General features: G+C 43.0%; 1 protein-coding gene across 2 annotated transcripts in view; it reads right to left on the bottom strand.

Annotated features, from left to right (window-relative positions):
- Positions 1–6,724: 6,724 nt before the first annotated feature.
- The window catches only part of tubgcp4 (tubulin, gamma complex associated protein 4), a 48,269-nt gene continuing 30,858 nt past the window's right edge, over positions 6,725–24,135 (bottom strand). The window contains exons 14-19 of one of the 2 annotated variants that reach the window (XM_043680426.1): positions 23,099–23,276; positions 18,835–18,942; positions 12,962–13,096; positions 11,504–11,620; positions 10,504–10,643; positions 6,725–7,948 (exon numbers count right to left, since the gene is read on the bottom strand). In XM_043680426.1, the coding sequence (XP_043536361.1) occupies positions 7,936–7,948; positions 10,504–10,643; positions 11,504–11,620; positions 12,962–13,096; positions 18,835–18,942; positions 23,099–23,276 (691 nt within the window). In that variant the 3' untranslated portion in view covers positions 6,725–7,935. The remainder of the gene's footprint in view (positions 7,949–10,503; positions 10,644–11,503; positions 11,621–12,961; positions 13,097–18,834; positions 18,943–23,098; positions 23,277–24,135) is intronic. The other variant, XM_043680427.1, reaches the window with a different exon arrangement.

Below are 24,135 nucleotides of genomic sequence, written 5' to 3'. Positions count from 1 at the left end.
GTATCCGAGGAGCTGGAGAATGACCTCATTCCTGATTAAGGGCTTATGCCCGAAACATCGACTCTCCTGCTCCTTAGATGCTGCCTGACCTGCTGTGCTTTTCCAGCACCACACACTCGACCCTGATCTCCAGCATCTGCAGTCCTCACTTTCTCTTCACTCCTGATCCCCGGGAATGGCAGGACTGACCTATGAAGACAGATTGATTTGGTTAGGACCATACTCACTAGAGTTTAAAAGAATGGGGTGAGATCTCATAGAAACCTGTAAAACTCTTAACAGGATGAGACAGAGTAAGCACTGTTCCTGATGACTGGTGAGTCCAGAACCAGAGGTGCACAGTCTAAGGATAAGCTATTTAGGAGTGAGCTGAGGAGAAATTTCATCACCCAGAGAATGGGGAGTTCTCTGCCACAGAAAGTAATTAAGGTAAAAGAATACAATATTGTCAGGAAGGAGTTAGATATGGTTCCTAGGAGTAAAGGGATCAAAGGGTATGGGGAGAGTGTGTGAACAGGGGACTGAGTCAGATGATCAGCATAATCATATGAATGGACAGGGCAGCCTTAAAGGGCTGAATGGCCTCTTCCTGTTTTCCGTGTTTATATGGATATGGTTTCCTTTAGGGAAGGAAATCTGCCATCCTTACCTGGCCTGGTCTACATGTGACTCCAGACCCCACAGCAATGTAGAAAACTAGAGAGCATAGGTTTAGGGTGAGCAGGGAAAGATTTAAAAGGGATCTAAGAGGCAATTTTTTTCACACAGAGGGTGGTGCGTGAATGGAATGAACTGCCAGAGGAAGTGGTAGAGGCTGGTACAGACAGCATTTAAAAGGCATTTGGACATGGATAGGAAAGGCTTAGGGGGAATGAGCCAAACACAGGAAAATGGGAGTAGTTCAGTTCAGTAAACCTGGACAGCATGATTGAGATGGGTCAAAGGGTCTGCCTCCATGTTGTATGACTCTATGACTCTTAAATACCCACTGAAATGGGAACAAATGCTGGCCTGGCCAGTGGGTCTGTGGGAAATAAACATTAATATGCAATATAACTTTATAAGCCAGGATAATAAATCCTCAGCTGGGCTGATGCTGATGGCTGGACACTTTCACTGCCTCCTCCTCAGCTCCAGTAATCAACTACACCAGAACCATCACTACATGCCTTGCGAGGATCAGAGTGTGTCCTCTTCATGAAAGGCTGTTTGTTCCCATTTAACATCCTCCTTTCCCTGGCTCACAGTAACACGTCCTGACTGAGCATGAGACACTGGAGGGGGGATTGACACATGACAAAGCTGCTTTCCAGGCAGTGCAGCAGCCCTCTGTACAAACAGTACATTCTGTCCCTCTGTGAATACCCTGATGGGCTCCTCCATTTCCCGTCAGATTTTGTTCCCATGAAAGGCACACATCAAGGCACCCCTCAGGACATATCCATTCCTGAATCGTTTGGTGACTTTATTCTGAGAAATAGTTGTAGTAGTTCACGCCACAAATACAACTTCCTGGCTAAACTGTTCTCAATTTCTTCAAACGGGTTTCATTAACCATTAACTTTCCACACTATCATTCCCTGACAGATATTTATTACCTGAGTCACAAATTCTTTTCTGTTCACTCCTGGCTGATAGTTATTATGGTCACTTATTCATTTCCGTACATTCCTCTTAAATAAACACTCGAGGCAAAACAGGATTTCCACTCCTGAGACTTCAAAGCCATTTGAGAATCATAGCATCCCTACAGTGTGGGCGCAGACCATGCGGCCCATCGGGTCCACACTGATCCTCCAAAGAGCATCCCACCCAGACCCACTCCCCTACCTATCCCTCTAACCCTGGCTGACCCACCTAACCTGTGCATCTGTGGGAGGAAACCAGAGCACCATGCAAAAGCCCACACAGACATGGGGAGAATGTGCAAACTCCACATAGACAGTCACCTGAGGCTGGAATTGAACCTCTGAGTTTTTTGTAGTTTTATTCAATCTTGGGGCGCAGCATTTATTCCTGATCTCTGACCGGCCTTGAGAGGGTGATGGTGAACTAATTCCAGATGCACAACTGAATGACGTGGCTGGCCATTTCTAGAGGATGGTAAAGTCATATTGTTGTGGGTCTGGAGTCGCATCTAGAGGGTTTTGGGGGCTAAGGATTTCCTCAACTGGAAAGGCCATTACCGAATGGGAAGGGTTTTATAGTTCTCTAGGATGTTCACAGTCACCCTCACTGTTACTAACACAGCCATAGAGGTCAGCCGCACAGAAAGAGACCCTTCAGCCCATCGAACCTGTGCCAGTCAAAACAAACCACCTAACGATTCTAATTCCATATTCCTCCAGCACTTGGCCCATAACCTGGTATGTTTGGGTGTCACGAGTGCACATTTAAACTGAAACAATGAGCTGCGGATGCAGGGGATCTGCAATAAATACAGAAATCACTGGCAAAACTCAGCAGGTCTGGCAGTATCTGCGGGGAGGAAACAGAATTAATGCTTTAACTTGTACTTGAACGTTAACTCTGCATTCTCGCACAAATGCTGCCCAACCCTACTTCATTTTGCCAGAAATTTCTGCTTTTGTTGCACATCTGAATATATTGAGAGTTTCTGCCTTCCCATCCCCTTCAGGCTGTGAGTTCCAGATTGCTACCACCCTCTGGGAGAAAAGGTTTATCCTCACATCTCCTCCAAATGTTTTTCCCCATATCTTAAATCAATGCCACTGGTCAGAGGGGACCAGGGGAATGGTTTATTCCTGTCTCTCCTCTCACAAATGTATTCTCAATCTTGGCCCCTTTCAATCTCCTCTGCTCTAAGGAAGGTAACCCCAGTTTGTCTGATCTCTCTCCAGCCCAGGCAACATCCTGGTAAATCTCCCTGCACACCCTCCAGTGCTATCACATTTCTCCTATACCAAGGGTTCCACACAATACTCTCGCTGTGGTCTAACCAATGTTTTATGCAGAATCAGTTTAATCTCCCTGCACCCATACTCTATGCCTTGGCTAATAAAGGCAAGTATCCCTTTTGCCTGCTTAACCACTCTATCCACCTCTCCTGCAGCCTTGAGGGACTGTACACCAAGATCCCTCTCATCCTCAGTGCTTCCCATGTCCTACCGTTCATGGAGTATTCCCTTGCCTCGTTTATCCTGCCCAAGTGCATCACCTGTTTTCCCAATTTATGGAGTTAACTGAATTTAGATTCCCCAGCTGCTGTGTTGGGATGCGAACCCATCTCTAAATCAGTCTAGTCACATAACCACTATGCTACCTTAACCCAACAGCTTGGAAAGGCAGTCTCTCCAAGATGCAGGGAAGCCAGTTTAATCATTACCTCCCCAAGGTACCCAACATACACGGTATTCTGCAGTGTTTAGACTGAATTGTGATGCCCCCTGTTTCCAAATATCCATCAGCCAGGGCTCATTTGGAAGAAGTCTGTGCTATTTAACTCGATGACTCTATTAGTAATTGAAGTGTGGTTTACATGCGCTAAGAGCACCCTCTGGTGTCAAAATAATGAACAACTACCAAAGCTAACAATGCTGAATGACAAAGGAGGTGTTAAGAGTTATAGAGATGTACAGCACGGAAACAGACCCTTCGGTCAAATCCGTTCATGGCAACCAGATATCCTAAATTAATCTAGTCCCATTTGCCAGCATTTAGCCCATATCCCCCTAAACCCTTCCTATTCATATACCCATCCTGATGCCTTTTAAATGTTGTAATTGTACCAGCCTCCACCACTTCCTCTGGCAGCTCACTCCACAAACGCACCACCCTCTGCGTGAAAAAGTTACCCCTTAGGTCCCTTTTAAATATTTTCCCTCTCACCCTAAACCTATGCCCACTAGTTCTGGACTCTCCCACCCCAGGGAAAAGACCTTGTCTATTTATCTTTTCCATGCCCCTCATGCTTTTATAAACTTCTATTAGGTCACCCCTCAGCCTCTGACGCCCCAGGGAAAACAGCCCCAGCCCATTCAGCCTCTCCCTATAGCTCAAATCCTCCACCCTGGCAACATCCTTGTAAATCTTTTCTGAACTCTTAATTTCACAACATCCTTCCGATAGGAAGAACAGAATTGCACACAATATCCCAACAGTGGCCTAACCAATGTCCTGTACAGCTGCAACATGACCTCCCAACTCCTGTACTCAATACTCTGACCAATAAAGGAAAGCATACCAAACGCCTTCTTCACTATCCTATCTACCTGCGACTCCACTTTCAAGGAGCTATGAACCTGCACTCCAAGGTCTTTGTTCAGCCACACTCCCCAGGACCTTCCGATTATGTGTATAAGCCCTGCTCTGATTTGCCTTTCCAAAATGCAGCACCTCACATTTATCTAAACTCCATCTGCCACTTCTCAGCCCATTGGCCCATCTGGTCCAGATCCTGTTGTAATCTGAGGTAACCCTCTTCGCTGTCCATTACACCTCCAATTTTGGTGTCATCTTCAAACTTACTAACTATACCTCTTAAAATCAATTCCAAATTTAGAGACAGAAAAACGGCAGATGCTGAAATCCAAGGTCGACAAGCAGGAGGCTGGAAGAACACAGCAAGTCAGGCAGCATCAGGGGGTGGAGAAATCAATGTTTTGGTTGTAACCCTTCTTCAGGACTGGGGGTGGGTGTAAGTGGAGCCGCCGATGGGAGGAGTGAATCCATTGGGTGGCTGGAAGGAAGGTCGATGAGAAGAATGGAAGGGAGGGGGAGGGGACAAAGAAGTCTTTATTAACTCTTGTGGTCCTCCACAATTACAGGGGTCAGGCTCAGCAGAGTTGCTGCTCCGTGAGAGGTCCAGGGCCCATGGCCACCTCCTCCTCTTGCTGCACAGAACTGCAACACTACCACAGTAACTGTCTTTCAAAAGTACTTTAAATCACTATCTCCACCAAAACCAGTGTACTGGAGAAACTTAGAAATCACGTGACACCAGGTTATAGTCCAACAGGTTAATTTGAAATCACAAGCTTTCGGAACGCTGCCCCTTTGTCGGGTTCACCTTGTGATTTCAAATAAACCTGTTGGACTATAACCTGGTGTCATGTGACTTCTGACTTTGCCCAGCCCAGTCTAACACTGGCATCTCTACACCATGGAGAAGCTTATGTCCGGCAGCACCCATGAAGAGAGAAACAGATTTAATGTTTCTGATGAAGGATCACTGGACTTGAAAGGTCAACTTTGTTTTCTTCTCTACAGATGCTGTCAGAGCTGCTGAGTTTCTCCAGCATTTCTCTGTTTTTGTTTCAGATTTTCCAGCATCCAAAGTTCGTTGTTGTTAATGACTGTCTCAATGTCTTCGCTTCTTCTTTAAGCAACATTCGCAGTATCTGCTGCACAAATTCACAGAAATCTCAGGGTATAGGAGGCCATTCAGCCCACTGTACCTGCACTAGCTCTTCAAATTAGTGTCTTCTTCTAGTGCTGCCCTCTTCTTTTTCCCTTGCATATCATTTCTATCCAAGTAATTGTCCAGTGTCCTCTCGAATGTCTAAATGAATCTGCCTCCGCCACATGTCCATACCCCAAACACTCAAGAGATTTTTTTCTCATGTTTTGCAAATCACTTTAAGGATTTGCCTTCTTGTTCTGCAAAGATAAAGAGCCACTTGTTACTTCATCATGGAGGAACAACTACGGGCAGCTGGGTGGGCTGAGGTGGGGTTGGGTGATCTGATGGAGGATTAAAAGGATGGACAGGGGATTGGAAAAGGCAGATTCAAAATATTGCCTTGAACTGCAGCAGTAAAATAAGATACACAGGGAGGCAATGGTCTAGTGGTATTACCAGTGGACTATTAATCCAGAAACTCAGCTAATCTCCTGGGGACCTAGGCTCCAATCCTGCCATGGCAAATGGTAGAATTTGAATTCAATGTAAAACAAATCTGGAATTAAGGATCTACTAACGACCATTGTTGGTTAAAATCCCATCGGGTTCACTAATGCACTGCAGGGAGGGAAATCTGGCCTACATGTGACTTCACACCAACAGCAATGTAGCTGCCTCTCAACTACACTCTGGGCAATTAAGGGATTGGTAGGGATGTGTATCCCCATGTGCACCAATCATTAAACGGTTTAAGTAACCCACAACCACCACAATCAAGATGGCAGCACAGTGAGCTCAGCAGTTAGCACTGCTGCCTCACAGCGCCAGGGACCCAGGTTCAATTCATGTGTGGAGTTTGCACATTCTCCCCATGTCTGTGTGGGTTTCCTCCCACAGTCCAAAGATCTGCAGGTTAGGTGGACTGGCCATCCTAAATTGTCTGCAGTGTCCAGGAACATGTAAGGCCAGTTGGATTAGCCATGGGAAAGGCAGGGTTCAGGTAGGGGGAATGGATGCTTTTTGGAGGGTCAGTATGGACTTGATGGGCTGACTGGTCTGCTCCCTCACTGTAGGGACTCTGTACAGTGACAGTGCTGGTTGCTGCTTTATTTACACCAATGCCACAGAACTGGGCCCTATCCACAGGTACACACTTTTGTACACAGACTCGGTTTTGTATTGTGTACAAAACGGGCCCAGCTTGCGTTACTCCCGGGACAACAGTGGGTGAGAATGGCCTGTGGGGCTGTAATATTGATTATCAAAAAACAGCTGATGAAATTACACTGTGTTTAGCAACAACCATTCAATCACTGGTCTGAAAACAGAATGTGGCAATCACTACTTCATTGGAAGGCAGTGAAAGGTTCTATTATTTTATTTTCTTGTCAGAGCAAGTCACGTCAGGAACAGATCTCTCTGCTGTTTCTTGCAGCAAGCATCTTCACAACATGGTCCATGACAACTGCTCCTTTGGTTTTGCCTCATTAAACACACCACAGACCCAGTAAAATGTCCTCACGATAGTGGTTCATGCAACTCCCAAATTAAAGACAGTCATTCGATGGGAATTCTAACACAATCCAGGGGATAGTGGGTCAGATTTCAAACCAGGGATCGAGGCAGAAACTCCAGTGTTTTGCCCAGTGGGAAACCAGAGAAGCATGGGGCAGAAGAGTGAATACTTTGAGGATTGGAATCAATAGTTGAAGCAGGAGGACACTGATGTTTCATTGATAGTGCACTCCTGTAGGCAACTGTAACCTGTACTATTCCAAATATCTCCCAGAAACAGGCAGACAGTGCAGGGACTCTCAATTGTTCATGGCTTTTGATCAGTCCAATCAGTGTTTTACGATAACGGTCCAGAAATCTTGAAAGGCTCATCACACTACTGAGAATTTCGTCATGAGTAATTCTAAAGTGAGCTTATGGTACCAGGGAAAGTGGATCTGAGACCAGGTCTTGTAACACATTCACATCTCAACCCCAACTCTCTCTAAGACAAACTGTCAGAGAGAGGAGAATGGGGATAATGGGAACAAAACATCAGAGTGTATGAGGATTTTATAAAGTTTCAGATAAAATGGTATGGCAAGTTGAAATAACTTAAGCGAGCTACACACACACACACATAAACTGAGATAGTTAGAGTCAGAGGAAGAGAGAGAGTGGGACAGAGAAAGAGAGAGACAGAGAGAACGTGAGAGTCAGAGAAAGATAAAGAGAGACAAGAGACAGACATAGAGATAGTGATAGCATTCAAGGGAGACTAAGATAAAGACAGAGAGAGAGATTTGAGAGAAATTAGGTAAAATGTCAGTAAAGAAAAAAGCTCACAAACCCTGGCTGACAAGTTTGTATAAAATGGCTACAGGTTTAAAGTGTAAGCCCACAAAGTCTCCATTCGTGAAGGTTTCGAGCAGTTGGTTGATTTCTGTGAGGGGATGAGCTGCAGCCAGTCTTCGAGTTAGGAGGTTCAGACACAAGCTCACTCCGCAGACAGACAGGGAAGGTCAGATGCTGGTGAAGGTCAGAACCCGGCTGGGCCAGGAGTCCATCTTGCTCAGAGATCAAATGGCAAAACTGAAAAATAAAATAAAATGCTTTGTTAGAGAAACAAGGTTTTTTCTTCTTTCATTCACGGGATGAGGGCATCACTGGCTAGACGAGCATTTATTGCCCAAACCTAATTGCCCAGAGGGCAGCTCAGAGTCATCCACATTGCTGTGGGTCTGCAGGGCATACCAGGTAAAGATGGCTGCCTACATCCCTAAAGAACATTCGAGAACCAGATGGGTTTTTCCAACAATTGACAATGGATTCATTGTTATCATTGGACTCTGAGTTTCAGAGTTTTAAAAAATTGAATTCAAATTCCACCATCTGACGCAGCATGATTCAAACCTGGGTCCCCAGAACATTACCTGGGTCTCTGGATTAACAGTCCAGTGATAATATGGCAAGGCTATTGCTTCCCCTAAATATTTTGTAGAGTTGGACAAATCAAAACTACTTTGTTTTTTGCTCAAATCGCCCAAACTCAAACCCATTCTCCCCCCCAGTTTCAAACCTTCTCATAAAAATGACACATCCTGGGACATGATTCTACAGGCACCAGATGTCCAGGGAGGAAGGGGCTTGTTTGGGAACAGGGGCAGCCAAGTCAAGAAATTGTACCTACTTGCACATGATGTTTGTGTGCACACAGAACCCAGCATGCGTAGACAGATGTGTATGTACCCCCAATACAACACTGCACCAGATGGGAATTTATCCCCAGTACAGCACAACACCAGATGGGTATTTGTCCCCAGTACAGCACAACACCAGGTGAGTATTTATCCCCAGTACAGCTGCATTTTGGAAAGGCAATTCAGGGCAGGTCTTATATACTTAATGGTAAGGTCCTGGGGAGTATTGCTGAACAAAGAGACCTTGGAGTGCAGGTTCGTAATTCCTTGAAAGCAGAGACACAGACAGACAGGATTGCGAAGATGATGTTTGGTATGCTTGCCTTTATTGATCCATATATTGAGTATGGGAATTGGGAAGTTATGTGCAGCTGTACCGGACATTAGTGAGGCAACTTTTGGAATACTGTGTTCAATTCTGTCTCCCTGCTATAGGAAAGACATTGTGAAACTTGAAAAGGTTCAGAAAATATTCACAAGGATGTTGCCAGGTTGGAGGGTTTGAGCCAAAGGGAGAGGCTGAATAGGATGGGGTTATTTTCCCTGGAGCATCAGAGGCTGAGGGGTGACCCTATACAGAAATTTATAAAGTCATGAGTGGCACGGTTGGGTGAATAGTCATGGTCTTTTCCCCAGTATAGGGGAGTCCAAAACTAGAGGGCATAGGCTTAAGGTGAATGGGGAAAGATTTCAAAGGCACCTAAGAGGCAACCTTTTCACACAGTGGGTGGTGAGTGAATGGAATGAGCTGCTGCAGGAGGTGTGGAGGCTGGTACACTTTCAATATTTAAATGGCATCCGGATGGGTATATGAATGGGAAGGGTTTAGAGGGATATGGGCCAAATGCTGGCAAATGGGAATAAAATTAATGTAAGATATCTGGTTGGCATGGACAAGTTGAATCAAGGGGTCTGTTTCCGTGCTGTACAGCTCTATGACTCTATATCTTTTATTTTCATGTATTTTTGATTGTGGACTGAAACGGGAAAAGGAGTGTTGTGAAAACCAAGAGCATAGGGATGGTGTTAACTACAGATGAATTGGGGCTGGGGGTGAGTATAAAGGAAGATTCAGCTAGCAACAAGCTGCTGATTAGTCTGTTTAACGGTGACCAGTTGTCAGTGAAAAAGGCTTTCTGCTTGCACAACAATGTGATTGGCTCCCAAATAGTTGACCAGCTTGTGGGTGTGAACAAGAAAGGCCAAAATCCTCCAGACCTCTGGAAAGGAAGGAAGCCATTTATTTTCTCTTACCAGTTGTTGAAAGGTGTTGCTTTTAACCAATAAGTCAGAGAGTTTATAAATTGTGAAACAATTACTTTATCCCTCCACTCAGCAAGTGAAAGCAGCTGGAGAAGAGAGACTGAAGGGCAGTGGGTCCTGGTGATCTAAAAGGCTCACCTCTGCCAATTCTGTACGCAGGGATCATTGAACGGCCTTCCTAGTTTTCCCCAGCATGCATAACACTAATGTTTTGTTCTCTATGTATATAGAGGGAGACTTTATGAGGGGTTTAGGTCGTGTGTCGACAATTTATAGCTGTTTAGCTGTAGCTAGAACCAATTTGTAATGAATAGTAATTCCTGTTAAGTACAGAAACCTGGCTCATGCTTCCTGTTAACTTGAGTCTAACAGACAGGGAAATTGGGCACTTTGAGTACTTTAATAAAATGTTTGACTTCTGTGACAGTGGGGCTTCTTTGCCAGTGCATTCCAGTAAGGTGAGACAGCATGTATTTATCCTCTAGTACAGCATCACATGTGTAATTATCATCTCGTCCAACACCACAGCAGATCTGTATTTATCCTCTTGTACAGCTGTACACCAGATCTGTATTTACACCAAATACAGAATTATGTTAGACAGACATACTGCACTGCACAAAACCATGTATTTAACCAGTAGGTGATGGAGTTGCCCTCTCCATAGTGTCTGCTCTGTCTTACCTGCCCAGTGTGCCCCCAGCATGGGTGTAATACTTGTTGTAATCAAGTCGTAGCAGAAGCTGAGCCAGGTCAGCGTTAATCTGGTGATTGCGAACACTGGAGAGGATCTTGAAAAGCAGGGACGATTGACGACTAAAACCCTAGGTTTTACCAACAAAAAGGAAAACAAATGAGCAGCATTCCAAAAGGAGGATAGTCTGCGCTTTTAAACAATTACCCTGGACTCATCAGCACCAGAAGTAATGATTAAACCCCCACTAAATTCCCATGTGTTTGCAGAGATCTCAGACTTCTGGTGCTAATATAACCTGTGGCTCTAACCTTGGATTTATTGACCAGACTCTAAAAGAGAGAGAGAGAGAAAGACAGACAGAGAGACAGCGAGAGAGACAGCGAGCGAGAGAGAGACAGAGAGCGAGAGAGAGACAGAGAGCGAGAGAGAGACAGAGAGCGAGAGAGAGACAGAGAGCGAGAGAGAGACAGAGAGAAAGAAAGAGAGAGAGAGACAGAAGAAAAAAGGGAGAGGGAGAAAGTTAGAGAAAAAGACACCAGTAGAAACATAAATACTAGAGTGAGAGAAAGAGAGAGGAAGAGTGGGTAAGAGGATAAAATGAATAATCATCTTTATTTAGATCCTTAGGGACTTCCTAATAAATGACTATTGTTATGATAATTATGACCACTGCTGTTGATAATTCTGCACAGCAAGTGCTCCAAAACAGCAAATGATAAAAACAGTTAGTCAGTTTGTCCTTCTTCAGGCTGGTTCAGAGGGAAATGTTGGTCAGTGAACCTTCTGCTCATCTTCAAATACAACCAAAGGATCTTTGACAACCACCTTAGCAGGTTGAAGACATTTTGCCTTAACTTTCAAGAATGGAACTTGCATGCACAGAGGTACGAGAGCACAGCTCAAAGCCATCAGGAATCGAGCTCAGGCACAAGGAGCTGGTGCAATTAGACACACACATAAGGAACAATAGTCTACAGCTGGTCTCACCGTCACAAGAAGTTCCAACTGTGAGCTACCACGTTCGTCCAACGGCCCTGGATTCTGACTGACCAGAGAACAGAAGTTATGGCATAAATCGAGAATCTCATTCAGACAATGGAACACCTGTAGAGAATGGGAGTAAGTATGTGAATGTCAGAAGCTCTCTGTTCGTTGAAATAAAGTGTACTCTGAGATGGAGTTCTGAAAATCTGTCAAATTGCCATTTCTTTGCTCCTGACATCTCCTCACTCTGTGCCAATCCTATCACAGAACACTTTTTTTCTGCTCCCTCCTCCTACTCTTTTTCTCTCTAGGTTCCCAATCTGTAATTAAACTGTGAAAACTCTAACTTCTCCCAGATCTAATTAAAGTCATCAGCAGAAATGTGAACTCTATTTCTCTCTTCACACATGCTCCCTGACCTGCTAAGCATCTCCAACATACCAGGTTGTTATTTAGCCATATTAACACCGGCTCAAACAGCAGGACAGAAGCTGGGAATTTTGCAGTGAGTAACTTACCTCCCACTCTAAAGCTCACCATTTATAAGGCACAAGTCAGGAGTGTGATGGAATACTCCCCACTTGCCTGATGGGTGCAGCCCCAACAACACTCAAGAAGCTTGACACCATTCGGGACAAAGCAACCTGCTTGAATGGTATCGTATACACAGATATCCATGCTCTCCAACACTAATGCTCAGTAGTAGCAATATGTACTATCTACAAGATGCACCTGCAGAAATTCATGAAAGGTCCTTAGACAACACGTTCCAAACCCATACCACTACCATCTAGCAGGACAAGGGCAGCAGATATAAGGGAACACCACCAGCAGTGAGTTCCCCTTCAAGCCACTCACCATCCTGACTTGGAAATATATCACCTTTCCTTCAGTGTCACTGGGTCAAAATCCCTCCCTGACAGAACTGTAGGGCTACCTACAGCTCATGGACTGCAGTTGTTCAAGAAGGCAGCTCACAACCTTAATGGCAATTGTAGTGATGCCGACATCCCATGAACGAATAAGACAGTAAAATTCCACGTTCTAGAATTTGTACTGGATCCATTTGAAACTGAACTAATTGTTTGGGACAGCTGTTCAAGTGGCACAATTCTTTCCCCAGAGCCCTGTATCACAATTCATTGGATAAATTCACCTTTTTGTCCCCTCATTTCATCTCTGCTGATCATAGATGCACTGTGTACCAAATCTGTGTCCACTGGCTACTGAAAAATTCACTCCAGCAAAACTGTTTAGCATTTATCTAAATTTCTCCAGCTTCTCCAATCATGTTCGTCACTGAAGCCTTTCCCCACTGGTAGCATTCCAGTAAATCTTTCCTCTCTAAGGCCTTGACATCTTTTTTAGGTGTAGCAGTCTGGAATTTAACACAGTACTCCAGTTGAGGCCTAACCCCTGTGTTTTCTCGAGGTTCCTTGCTTTCAGGGAAAGTGTACTCACCGGTTTAAGGAGGATGAAGGACTGAGCCAGCAGATTACTCAAGAAGCGATCATGGGCCAACCGAATGCTCTCGAAATCTCGGATAGAGTTTATCTCCTGGAGGAGCTGTGAAAACTGGGACTCGAGAACATCTACCTGCAATATTACAAGTTGCTAATTAGCAGTGTGGTATAACTAAGTCTGGAAGTATAGCATACCAAAGGAGCTTTGAAGAACACCAGCCTCAGACTAATATTTGCACTGGGCAAACTCTTAACCCTATTGCTGGATATAGTCTTACAAGGTTCTATTTTAAACAAATACAAAACAAATTATATTAATAACCAAGATAGAAACTAAGAGGAGAAGTAGACCATTCAGTCCCTTGAGCTTGATCTGACTGTGGCATTAGCTCTGCTTTCTTGTCTGTCTTCAATAATCCCCTACTCCCTCATCAATCAATCAAAGTCCAGCTAACTCAGCCTTGGATATATTCTATGATACAGCCTCCAATGCTTTCTGGGGCTCAATGGTTAGCACTGCTGCCTCACAAAGCCAGAGGCGGAGGTTTGATTCTGCCTTCGGGCAATGGTCTGTGTGGATTTTGCACGTTCTCTACATGTCTGTGTGGGTTACCTCCCACAGGCCAAAGCTACGTAAATTAGGTGCAATAGCCAGTGGAAATACAAGATTACAAGGGTAGGGGGATGGGTCTGGGTGGGATGTTCTTCGGAGAATCAGTGTGGATTTGTTGGGCCACATGGCCTGTCTCTAAAGAAACAAATTGCGTAGGCTTACGACTCTCAGAGAAAAAAAACTTCTTGTCTCTATCCCAAACAGGAGTCCTCCTATTTCTAAACTGTGTCTCAGTCATTGCTGAGGCATAGCTCAGGCTTATAGCTTCACTTTTCTGTTAGTGTACTGGTCCAGTGCATCTCACAGACAGTGCTCCATTAGTTTGAATTCCTCCTACAACCTTCAGCACCTTTGTGCTGCAACTCACTGGCTTAGAGGTAATCTGGTATGTGAGGGCAATGGGCCATCGGAGAATTAAAACAGCAGGATTTACAGTGTCTCTCCTTAATAATGAGGGCTGAACAATCAAGACCGAAATTGATAGAGGAGGAAGGATGATTAGAACCAGATCAGGTTTAAAAAAAAGGAAAAAGATTTGGATTAAGAAAGAGAGAGAGATAAAGAAATAAGAGATGGTGTTTCATCATGAGTCCATTGGAGCATTTCAACAGGCTACCTGACAGTGAACTGTACATAAATCTTGAGATAATAACACACATGCACACATTCCAGGAGTGGCAAACACAGCATCCTTATTTGCTTCCTCAAAGATTTGGAAGCTGAGGAAATCAAAGAGCCTTCAACAGTTGGCTAAAATAAGGTCAACCAACTCTGTTAAAACGAGAAGACTGGGGTCTGCTTGTTGTGTATAATTTGGTGCTACATGTTACATTTTACACATAGCATCCCTGCAATGATTAGTAGAGATTGAGTGACACATTTCCAAAGAAGCAATACAATTTCTTGCTGTTCAAACTCAGGACAGAAAATAAACGGTTTGTGCACATACAAACATGTCTGCAACACATGCAAGGCAAATACAATTTGAGATGTCTTAATAATTGTAAGATATATTTTGCTGCCATAATTGATTGGATTTGCTAAATCCCTGCTTGAAACAATTTTACTGTTGACTAGCTGTCAACTTGCCCATGGTTCCCCACAGTCATGATGTTTATAGTCACTAATGTTTTGTGCCACTACATCCCTGTGGTTTAGTGGCCCAAGCAAGCATATCCTGCAGTCAGTTAGGGGCTAATTACTATTGTGCTGCTAGGTTAGCAGCTCACTGGCTTCTCCTGTTCGAGAAAGACCTGGTTCTTTAACTCTTATTTTGTTTATTCTTTTACACATTGTCAGATTGTAATTTGTTGATTTCTGTACAAAGCACAACATAAAGTGATACACGATTGGAAATAATCATACACCCTCCTGAATATCTGCAGGAAAGTGAACAGCTAGTCAGGGACTCTCTTTAAAATCATTTGACAAACACTCCTAATGGAACCATGTAATTTCAATGAACTATTAATATATTGAAATTGAGATAAATTAATGGTCAGTAAACTGAGTGTTTCATGTTTGTTAACGTACAAGTTGTTAAGGTTAAAAGGGAAACAGATAATCTTTTTTAAAATGTAGTTTAATTAGTTAATTGATAGCTGTGTTTATAAAGGGGGAACATCTGGAATTGGGGGAGAGAGCTATCATACTGGTACAATCAATAAACCAGACGGATTGGAATCTAACAGCATTTATAGGAGAAGAAGCAAATTACTGCAGATGTTGGAATCTTAACTAAAAACAAAAACGGCTGCAGATCACAGCGGGTCAGGCAGCATTCATGGGGAGAGAGCAAGCTAACATTTCGAGTCTAGATGACTCTTCATCAGAGCACTAAAAATGCCAGCTTGGTAGGAGAGGGCCGCTTTCCAAAGGTGGAGATTAGAAACCATGACTTAGAGTCATAGAGATATACAGCACGGAAACAGACCCTTTGGCCCAACTCATCCATGCCCAACCAGATATTCTAAATGAATCCAGTCCCATTTGTCAGCATTTGGCCCATATCCTTGTAAACCTTTCCTATTCATATACCTATTCAGATGCCTTTTAAATGCTGCAATTGTACCAGTCTCCACCACTTCCTCTGGCAGCTCATTCCATACACGTATCCCCTCTGTGTGAAAACGTTGCCCCTTAGGTCATCTTTCCCCTCTCACCTTCAACCTATGCCCTTTAGTTTTGGACCCCCCCCCCCACCCATCCATCCCAGGGAAAAGACTGTCACAATTTACCCGATCCATGCCCCTCATGATTTGATAAACCTCTATAAGGTCACGCCTCAGCTTCTGACGCTCCGGGGAAAATCTCCCCATAACTCAAACCCTCGAACCCTGGCAACATCCTTGTAAATCCGTTCTGAAGCCTTTCAAGTTTTACAACATCCTTCCTGTAACAGAGAGACCAGAGTTGCACGCAGTATTCCAATAGTAGCCTAACCAGGATCCTGTACAGCCGCAATATGAACTCCCAACTCCTATACTCAATGCACTGACCAATAAAGGCAAGCATACCAAAAGCATTCTTCACTAATCCATCTACCTGTGACTCCAGGAGCTCACCATTAAGTGTATAAGTCCTGTCCTAATTTGCTTTTCCAAAACGCAGCACCTCACATCATCTAAATTAAATGCCATCTGTCACTCCTCAGCCCATTGGCCCATCTGATCAAGGTTCTGTTGTACTCTGAGTTAGCCTTCTTCAGTATCCACTACATCGCCAATTTGGTATCATCTGCAAACCATACCTCCTTCATTCATATTCTAATTCAAGACTTAGTTGGAGTTACCTAGGGGACGAATGACTGAAACCCATTGTAATACATTGGAGTACAGGTTCTCACCAACATTTGATGAAGCTGAATGTAATGATCATTGGAAAATGAGATGGATATGGGAACACAAGTTATGTCTTTACTAAGAGAAAAAACAAGGCTCTGTCACTTCTTATTTGAAGTAGGATCAGGTGTAAAATACTTGCAGAGTGTGTTGCTCAACAATTGGAAAATTTTCAAATCTAATAAAATGTATAGCTAAGTTTATAAGAAATATGACCTACTTAATGCAATCAAGGTATGGTCAGACTCTGGTAAATTTAGTAAGCTGGATGATGATTCTATAGAATGTATCATGGAGTTTAACAGATTTTAAACAAAATTGAAAACATTCTATTAGGAGAGTCCGAACTCAGCACTTCCATTTAAATGATTAGACTGTGCTGAGTTGTGCTTCAACACCTTGTATTAACTGGAATTAAATTTTCAAAAAGAAAGACACTTTTGGAACAGATGTTAGAAACCCAAACAAGAATTCCTGGGAAAACATTCAGTCCCATCAGCATTCAAGGCTCAAAAGGCACATTCAGTAGTAAAACAAATGGCAAATTCAATGTTAACAACCTTTCAGGACCATCTGGTTGTGGAATGCATGAATGAATGTGCAAGAAGAATTGTACCCAGAAGGAGTGAGGTTAGAGACACTTATGGTGACTAGATAGACAAAACAAATTGGGGAAACTATAACATCAGAATGATCTCCAGGAATGCCTGGGGAATGGTCAACTAGTTTTAAAATGCAACTTTAAATATCATTATGCAATAAGTTGTTGGAAATAGAATAACAAGTTTTTGAAATGATACATTACACAAACGTTCAAAAGATTCAGAAGATGATGAAGGGACTGTTCAGGCAGAAGAAACTGTACTGGTTACAAGAAGCTTCAGTCCAGTAATGAATCTTCGAGTCACACATTCATTCAACTGCGCTCAGTTGAATAGTGGATGTACACACTAAGTTTGTAGAGTGAATTGGTTAAAATGTTACCCAGATTCTTTGAACAATCACGACGAAAGAAGGGTTAAGAAATTTGAGAATTCTACCTGCATTAGCTTTGGGGCTGACCATAAACTAAATTCACTAAAGAGTTGTAATTATACGTAAAATAACTGGGGTAAACCACTTTATTAGCACAACTGTTGTATTGAGTGAAATGTTGCTGTTGGCCAGGTTGCATATGTAAAGACTCAAATAGAACTGAATAATGGAATACTATGAGGTAATTGTTTGTGGGAAGTAAGTGAATTTACAGTTTGTATAATCTGGACATTATTGCAATCGTCTAATGATGCTTCTCTAATTAAAATATTAAAAATCTGGGAATAGGCACTTAAGTGAAAAACAGATAATTGTAGCTTTATGACTGATAATTTTCCCATTCATCTTCTCAAGTTAAAAATCCTACTCAAGGATGCTGGAGGAAGGGACAACGAGTTGCACTAAATCTGCAGGCAAGATCTGTTATTGATGTGACATCTGTTTAAAATAAAACTGAAGGTCACTATCACATCCCACATCAAGTATTGATGTAGCATGTGGGGAAACAGCTGGGACTGGGACAGAACTGATGGACTGGTATCATCAATAAACTCTCTGCACTAAGAAAATCTATGTCTCTAAGATTCTGTTTGACCACCCAAGTTAGAATCTCTAAACACAGGTCAGAACTTGGCATACCATGCCCTGGATGCATTTCTTTCTTTATTTTAAAAAGGTTGTTCTGCATTCCTAAAAAGAATTTGAAATGCGGTGACCTAAGAAGCAGAATGGTCAAACTGAAAAAATGCTTTTGTGCCTGTACAGTGCAAAGGGGAAATGTTTTACTTAGTTAATAGGGAGTTCAAAACAAGTAGTTGCAGAGAATGTAATCCATCTTGTGTGGGCCTTTGGAATGTAACAACCACCCAAACATTGGTGTGATTGTCAGAATAGGAATATTGCAATATTGGGGAAAAGCATGACTGGGTGACTGTATCAACCCCAAGAGTATAAATTAAGTGACACCACCAGGGAGTGACTGTCTCCAACTGAAAAATATTCTATAATATTACAGGACATGAAGGGATAATCATAGGGGATGAGAATTAAACAAGTCATGCTAAGTACAGGGATGGCTACCTGCCAGTTCCTGCTGGTGGAGCAGCAGTTGTTGTTTTCCCATGAAATAAAACAGTGTATTCAAGGAACATTACAAAAGCAAGACACCAGACAAACTAACCCTGCCCAACCACCCCACTCCCACCCATACACATCAGGTTCCAACAACTGAATTTTCGACATTTGCTCGCAATGGATCAAAGTACTTTTTGTCTTAACTAATCCTTACTATGCAACATGTCTATTTTACACCTCTGAGGTTGCAAGTCCAGGTCCCTGAGTTGCCTGACCCTTCCCAGCATAGCCACTGCGGCAACGACTTGCCTGTGGGAAGCACTGACTCCGTCCGCACCGCTCTGCAGCTCGTGCCGTTGCTACCTGCGGGGAAGAGCTACTTGGCGTGCTGTAACACAATGAGGAGCGCTGCATGCCCTGAATAGGTGCGGAAATAAGTGTAATAAAATCAGTACATATGGAACTCAGGGGCCACAGATAAAGTTGCCTTTATATAAGAAAACTAAAGCACTCTTATATTCTAATGCTAAAACCGATTTTGCAATTGGACAATAGTTGCTGGGCAACGAAGAGTATGTTAAGAATTATACTAACAACCGATTTAAGATCATCAGTTGAGTTTGCATTGTGGTTCATTATGCTTGCTGGAAGCTGCACATATTTAAATGAAGGGATAAGGGATTAGGGAATATGTTCAGGCATCCTTTCTTTGTAAATTAAACAAAAGACTGGGGGGTCAAAAAACTTGTGCAATCTTCATGGCAATGACTTGTCCAATCAGCTCCCTTTTCTCATGCAGTATTAATGACTGCTCTTTTGAAATTTTGCATTCTTGAGGCTGTCCTGATGAGTGCAAAATGAGGACATTCTACAGCATGTCTCTTTTTATCCAGTTCTGTCCACCAAGCAGCTACCCCTACATTTGTTATAGAAGGTAGGACTTTTTGGGAGCTTAGAATTAGATGACCACCCAACCCATTGGAGGCCTCCTCCTTCAGCCTTCATCCATGACTGTCTCAGTCATGTCCTTTCACTGCTGTAGGAAGATCACTATGCTCCCATCCTTGCTCTCAGGCAGATCAAGCAGGTTCCACAATATCCCACACTTTCCTTTATTCAAAACACAGAGTCACACACTCCCTAAAGTCTAATGTCTGCCCTCCTTGTCCCTCATGATGATAACATTTCGGGTGGTGGAAACCTGAGAGAAACAAAACTCTGTAAAGCAACTGAGCAAATTCTACGTTGTCTTGAGTCACTATTTCAGGTACATCAGTGACCATCATCATTCTCTGATATGCCCCAATCCCTCAAGGAAAAGATGAGAAAAAAAGCTGTCCACTCTTCAGCTCAGTATCTTATTTGATTGACGCAGAATAAACTTTTTTTTTTAAATCAAAGAACTGCAGATGCTGGAAATCAGAAACCAAACCAGAACTTGCTGGAAAAATTCAGCATGTCTAGCAGCATTTGTGGAATATTCATTTTCCCCACCTCTTGCACATATTCTGGGGTTGTGGGAGGATAATTAGGTTTCTAAATTTAGATTGATATTTGTGACTTTTAATCGAATTCTTGTTCTATGCTTAAGTTAGGAAAACTGGCTACTTTAGTTCCATCTGTTGCTGTATTGGCAAATGCTCACATGTTTATCCCCAAGTGAAGAGATCGAGTATTGGCAAGCTTTTCAAAAGTAAGAAGTTTTACAACAGAGATTAACTCTGTTGAGCTGGAAGCTAGGTCAAATTTTGTTGTGTCTAATCCAGGGGCAACATTGGTCAAGTGAAGTTGATCCACAGTGATCCATAAAAGGATCAGCTAACAGCAACCAGACTTACAACTCTGGACTCCAATAACCAACAAGATCAGTACTGGCAGAGTAGCAAGAGGAAATGACTGTTCGCTTTTGTGATAAGCGTTTGCACAAATAATGTTTGAAAATAAAATTGCCCGTTCACCTGACTTCCAGTTAATAACCTGCTCCATGAGAGCTAAGAGGAGGGGAAACAAAGTGACAATTATAGAAAGATGGATTTATGATCCTGTTTTCTGCCCAAGCCCCACTTCGACATCTTTGGATCTAGAAGAAGCAGAATGACTATACTAATTATTTGAATGTTGACACTATTCTTTCAACAAACATCTAAACTCTAAAGCAAGTTACTGGATCAAGATCTGTCTGCTGTGAGGGTTGTGCATGAAATGAATTTGGGGAGCCTGGGTCCAGCACTGAAGAGATTTCCACACCAAAAATATAACAAACTGGCCTGAATTTGATGTTAAAATGTCAATCGTGGACAGCCAATTTGGGGAACTAGACACTTGTTATAGACAATTAGCCTCATTGAAAAAAACCAACCAGCAAGACAACATTTTATTCTGCTTCCTACCTATAAATCCTAACTTTTTAAACATTAATTCATGGGATGAGGATATTGATGACAGAGAGGGCCCTCAATTTGATATCTCATCTAAAAGATGGAGCTGGTAACAGTGCATGCTCCTTCAGTAGGATTTCCTGGGCCATTAATGGAGCTGGCCAAGATAATTCCCAGTGAAAGCACAGGGCTGCTTGCCAGAAAGGGGAACCTGACAACATGTGCCTTCTGTTCCGTTATAAAATTGACCAAATAAACAAACGGTTAGTTGATCTATCCAGTGCGAATCAAAGGAGAGCTTTCAGTAATTATATAAAAAAAATTGGGACACACATCGGCATGAAGTGGTTCCAGTAAATCAAAAATGTCAGTAAATAATTTAGGTATTTGGGAGATTGATTGCAGCCAGTTCTTTTACAGACTCCTCAGAGTCTTTCACATGATAATTGTGACGCCAGTAACATTTGATTCAAAGTTGCCTTATGCTCAAAACACAATTGTGTTTCCATAGCCACGAATATCCTAGACAAACACTTGACACCATCCGGCTATCATAGTGATAATGAAGCGTTCCCATCAGAACCTAATTTTGTTTTGATTCAATCTGAGTTAAGGTCTTTCTAAGGGCTTCAGCCCAAGGTTGCAAATGCTGTGTCAATGGAATGTGTATGTGCGCATGCTGTAATTGTGATTGACAGCAGTTTATCCAGATTGGAGAATACAGCTCGTGATCTTTTGGATGGGCAGGCAATGGTGTCGTGGTAATGTCACTGGACTATCAATCCTATGTACCAGTACATGAATTAAATCCCACCATGCAGATAGTGAAATCTGAATTCAATAAGAATCTGGGATCACGTGACAAAATATCTCTAAACAGATTAATTAAAAAATATCTGGGATCTTGCTGGGTAGTAGTAGTCTCCCTATCTCTAAAGCAAAAGGTATGAAGAATGTCATAATGTGTCCAAACAGGTTCATTACATATGTACCAGTTTCCACCTGGGGGGTGCTGGTGTCTGGAAGGGAAAAATAGCCTGCACTTATGTTGTACAGGGTATTGTGAATAAATTCCTGTGGAAAACAGACTGGATTCACCTCCTCGATCTTTTGCTAGAAGAATCTTTACTGTTTTAATAAGCACTGCCTGTAACGTGTAACACTGTTTTTGCAGTTTATAAGGCTTGCATGAATGCAGGTGAGTTGTGCATCAGGTTCACAAGAAAGAATATATTTTGCAACAGGTTAGAAAATGCCTCTGTGAACCCACATCCATCAATCACAGGCACCATGTTTTTTTCAGTGGGGAGGGCCTCAGAGAAGTTGTCGTTAAGCATTTTAGCTTGAGATGCCAGATGACCTGAATTTCACTGTAACACTAAGGTGCTCCCTGTAACACACCTTTCCCCCTCTTTGCATTCAATTGAATGGTATTAGAGGCCACAGTGGGACCTACAATTCCTTTGCTGCAAATCAGTGAAAATAGAATTAAAACGAAGCCTGTACAAGTAATAATTCATGGAATTATACAAAATATTCTCCACATGGTGAAAGGGGATATATATATCATAGGGACATGAGAAGCCACTCGAACCCACTCCATCATTCAGTGAGATCATGCTAGCTCCACGTCCCTTAATAAAGCATGGCTAGAAAATGTACATCAATTTGAATTTTAAAAATGATTTCTTGAGCTGGCAGCTCCTCCTGTTTGTGGGAGGATGTTCCCACACATCTACAGTGATTCTCTCGACTTCTCTCTGATTTTAAGATTACCTTGTCCTTGACTCCCTGAGCAGATGTCGAAAAGAGTGGTGCTGGAAAAGCGCAGGCGGTCGGGCAGCATCTGAGGAGCAGGAGAATTGCCGTTTCGGGCATAAGCCCTTCATCAGGAAGGGCTGATGATTCCTGATGAAGGACGTATGCCCAAAACGCTGATTCTCTAGCTCCTTGGATGCTGCCTGACCGCCTGCGCTTTTCCTGCACCACACTCTTCGACTCCGATCTCCAGCATCTACAGCCCTCACTTTCTCCCTGACCAGATGGATAAGGTTTCTCTCAATCTACCTTAGTCATAATCCTAAAAGTTATAGTAAATTTCTCCTTAACTTTCTATATCCCAAGGAATACAAGCCTTGGTCATGTTGTAAACCTGTATTATATTTCCCTGAAGGTGATCATTTATTCTGTGTTACCTGGAGGTAATACTGCAGGTTATCCACAAGGAAAGCCATGTGGTTCCTCAGTCTCCATTTGGTGGCGTCCGACTTGTTTGAAGTGAGGTGTTTCCGTTGCATCTGCACAGCCCAGCAATGCTGCAGCTCTGCCTGAACTCGCCTCACACTCAGCAGGTACTTGAAGACAATGTTGTACCTGAGAGACAGAATGAGAGGCAGAGTGAGAAACGCGTACGGAGCCCAGCATTCGAGAGATTTTGTTTCCATTCTGTGGCAGGTAATCAGACCACACTCACAGCGCAGTACTGAGGAAATACTGAAGGAGGTGTCTTTGTTCAGGCAAGACATTAAATCAAAGCCCTATTCTTTCTTTCATCAATGTAAAAGTTCTCACAATACTGTTGCACAGGAACCCACATGTCCTAAACTTAGGACTTTCTGAAAGCCATTCTCAGAGCCTGTAGATTGAATCACGCTAAGTAGATAAACAGAACAACCCTGGGCGGGTGCAAATGGAGACATATCTGTCTTGAAGCAATTTCAACATTTCAGGAGGACAGTCAGGTTCCTACAGAACAAGCAAATATTGAACAAAGCCTGTGCCGTCGACCACCCCGCCAACAGCAACTTCATATGTAATATTTGCAATCATTTCTGGAAATCAAACATGGTTCAGCTACACACTAAACCACAGAAAACTCTACAGTGAACAACGGGTCTCCTCGCTGAACTCTCATCTGTCGAACTGAATGGGAGAAGCCATTCTACCTGAGTTTGATTTCAGCTACACCTCCCGCAGACTGCTTACACCCTCTGAGATCCTGACCTGACACTCCCCCTGCACCCTCCCAAAACCCTGCACCCACTCTGGAATTGACAGTATCCTTCCCTCACTCTGGACCCAACAACGCCCATTCCCTGCTCTGTATCCATGATCTACCCAAAGACCAAAAGATATAGGAATTGAATTAGGCCATTCAGCCCATCAAATCTGTTCTGCAATGCAATCATGGCTGATAAATTTCTCAATCCCATTCTCCTGCCTTCTCCCCGTA

Source organism: Chiloscyllium plagiosum, chromosome 40 (assembly GCF_004010195.1).
Source record: "Chiloscyllium plagiosum isolate BGI_BamShark_2017 chromosome 40, ASM401019v2, whole genome shotgun sequence".
In the NCBI taxonomy this organism is placed as follows: Eukaryota; Metazoa; Chordata; class Chondrichthyes; order Orectolobiformes; family Hemiscylliidae; genus Chiloscyllium; species Chiloscyllium plagiosum.
Note: the sequence above shows the minus strand (reverse complement) of the source record. Positions and strands in the feature narration are given on the sequence as shown.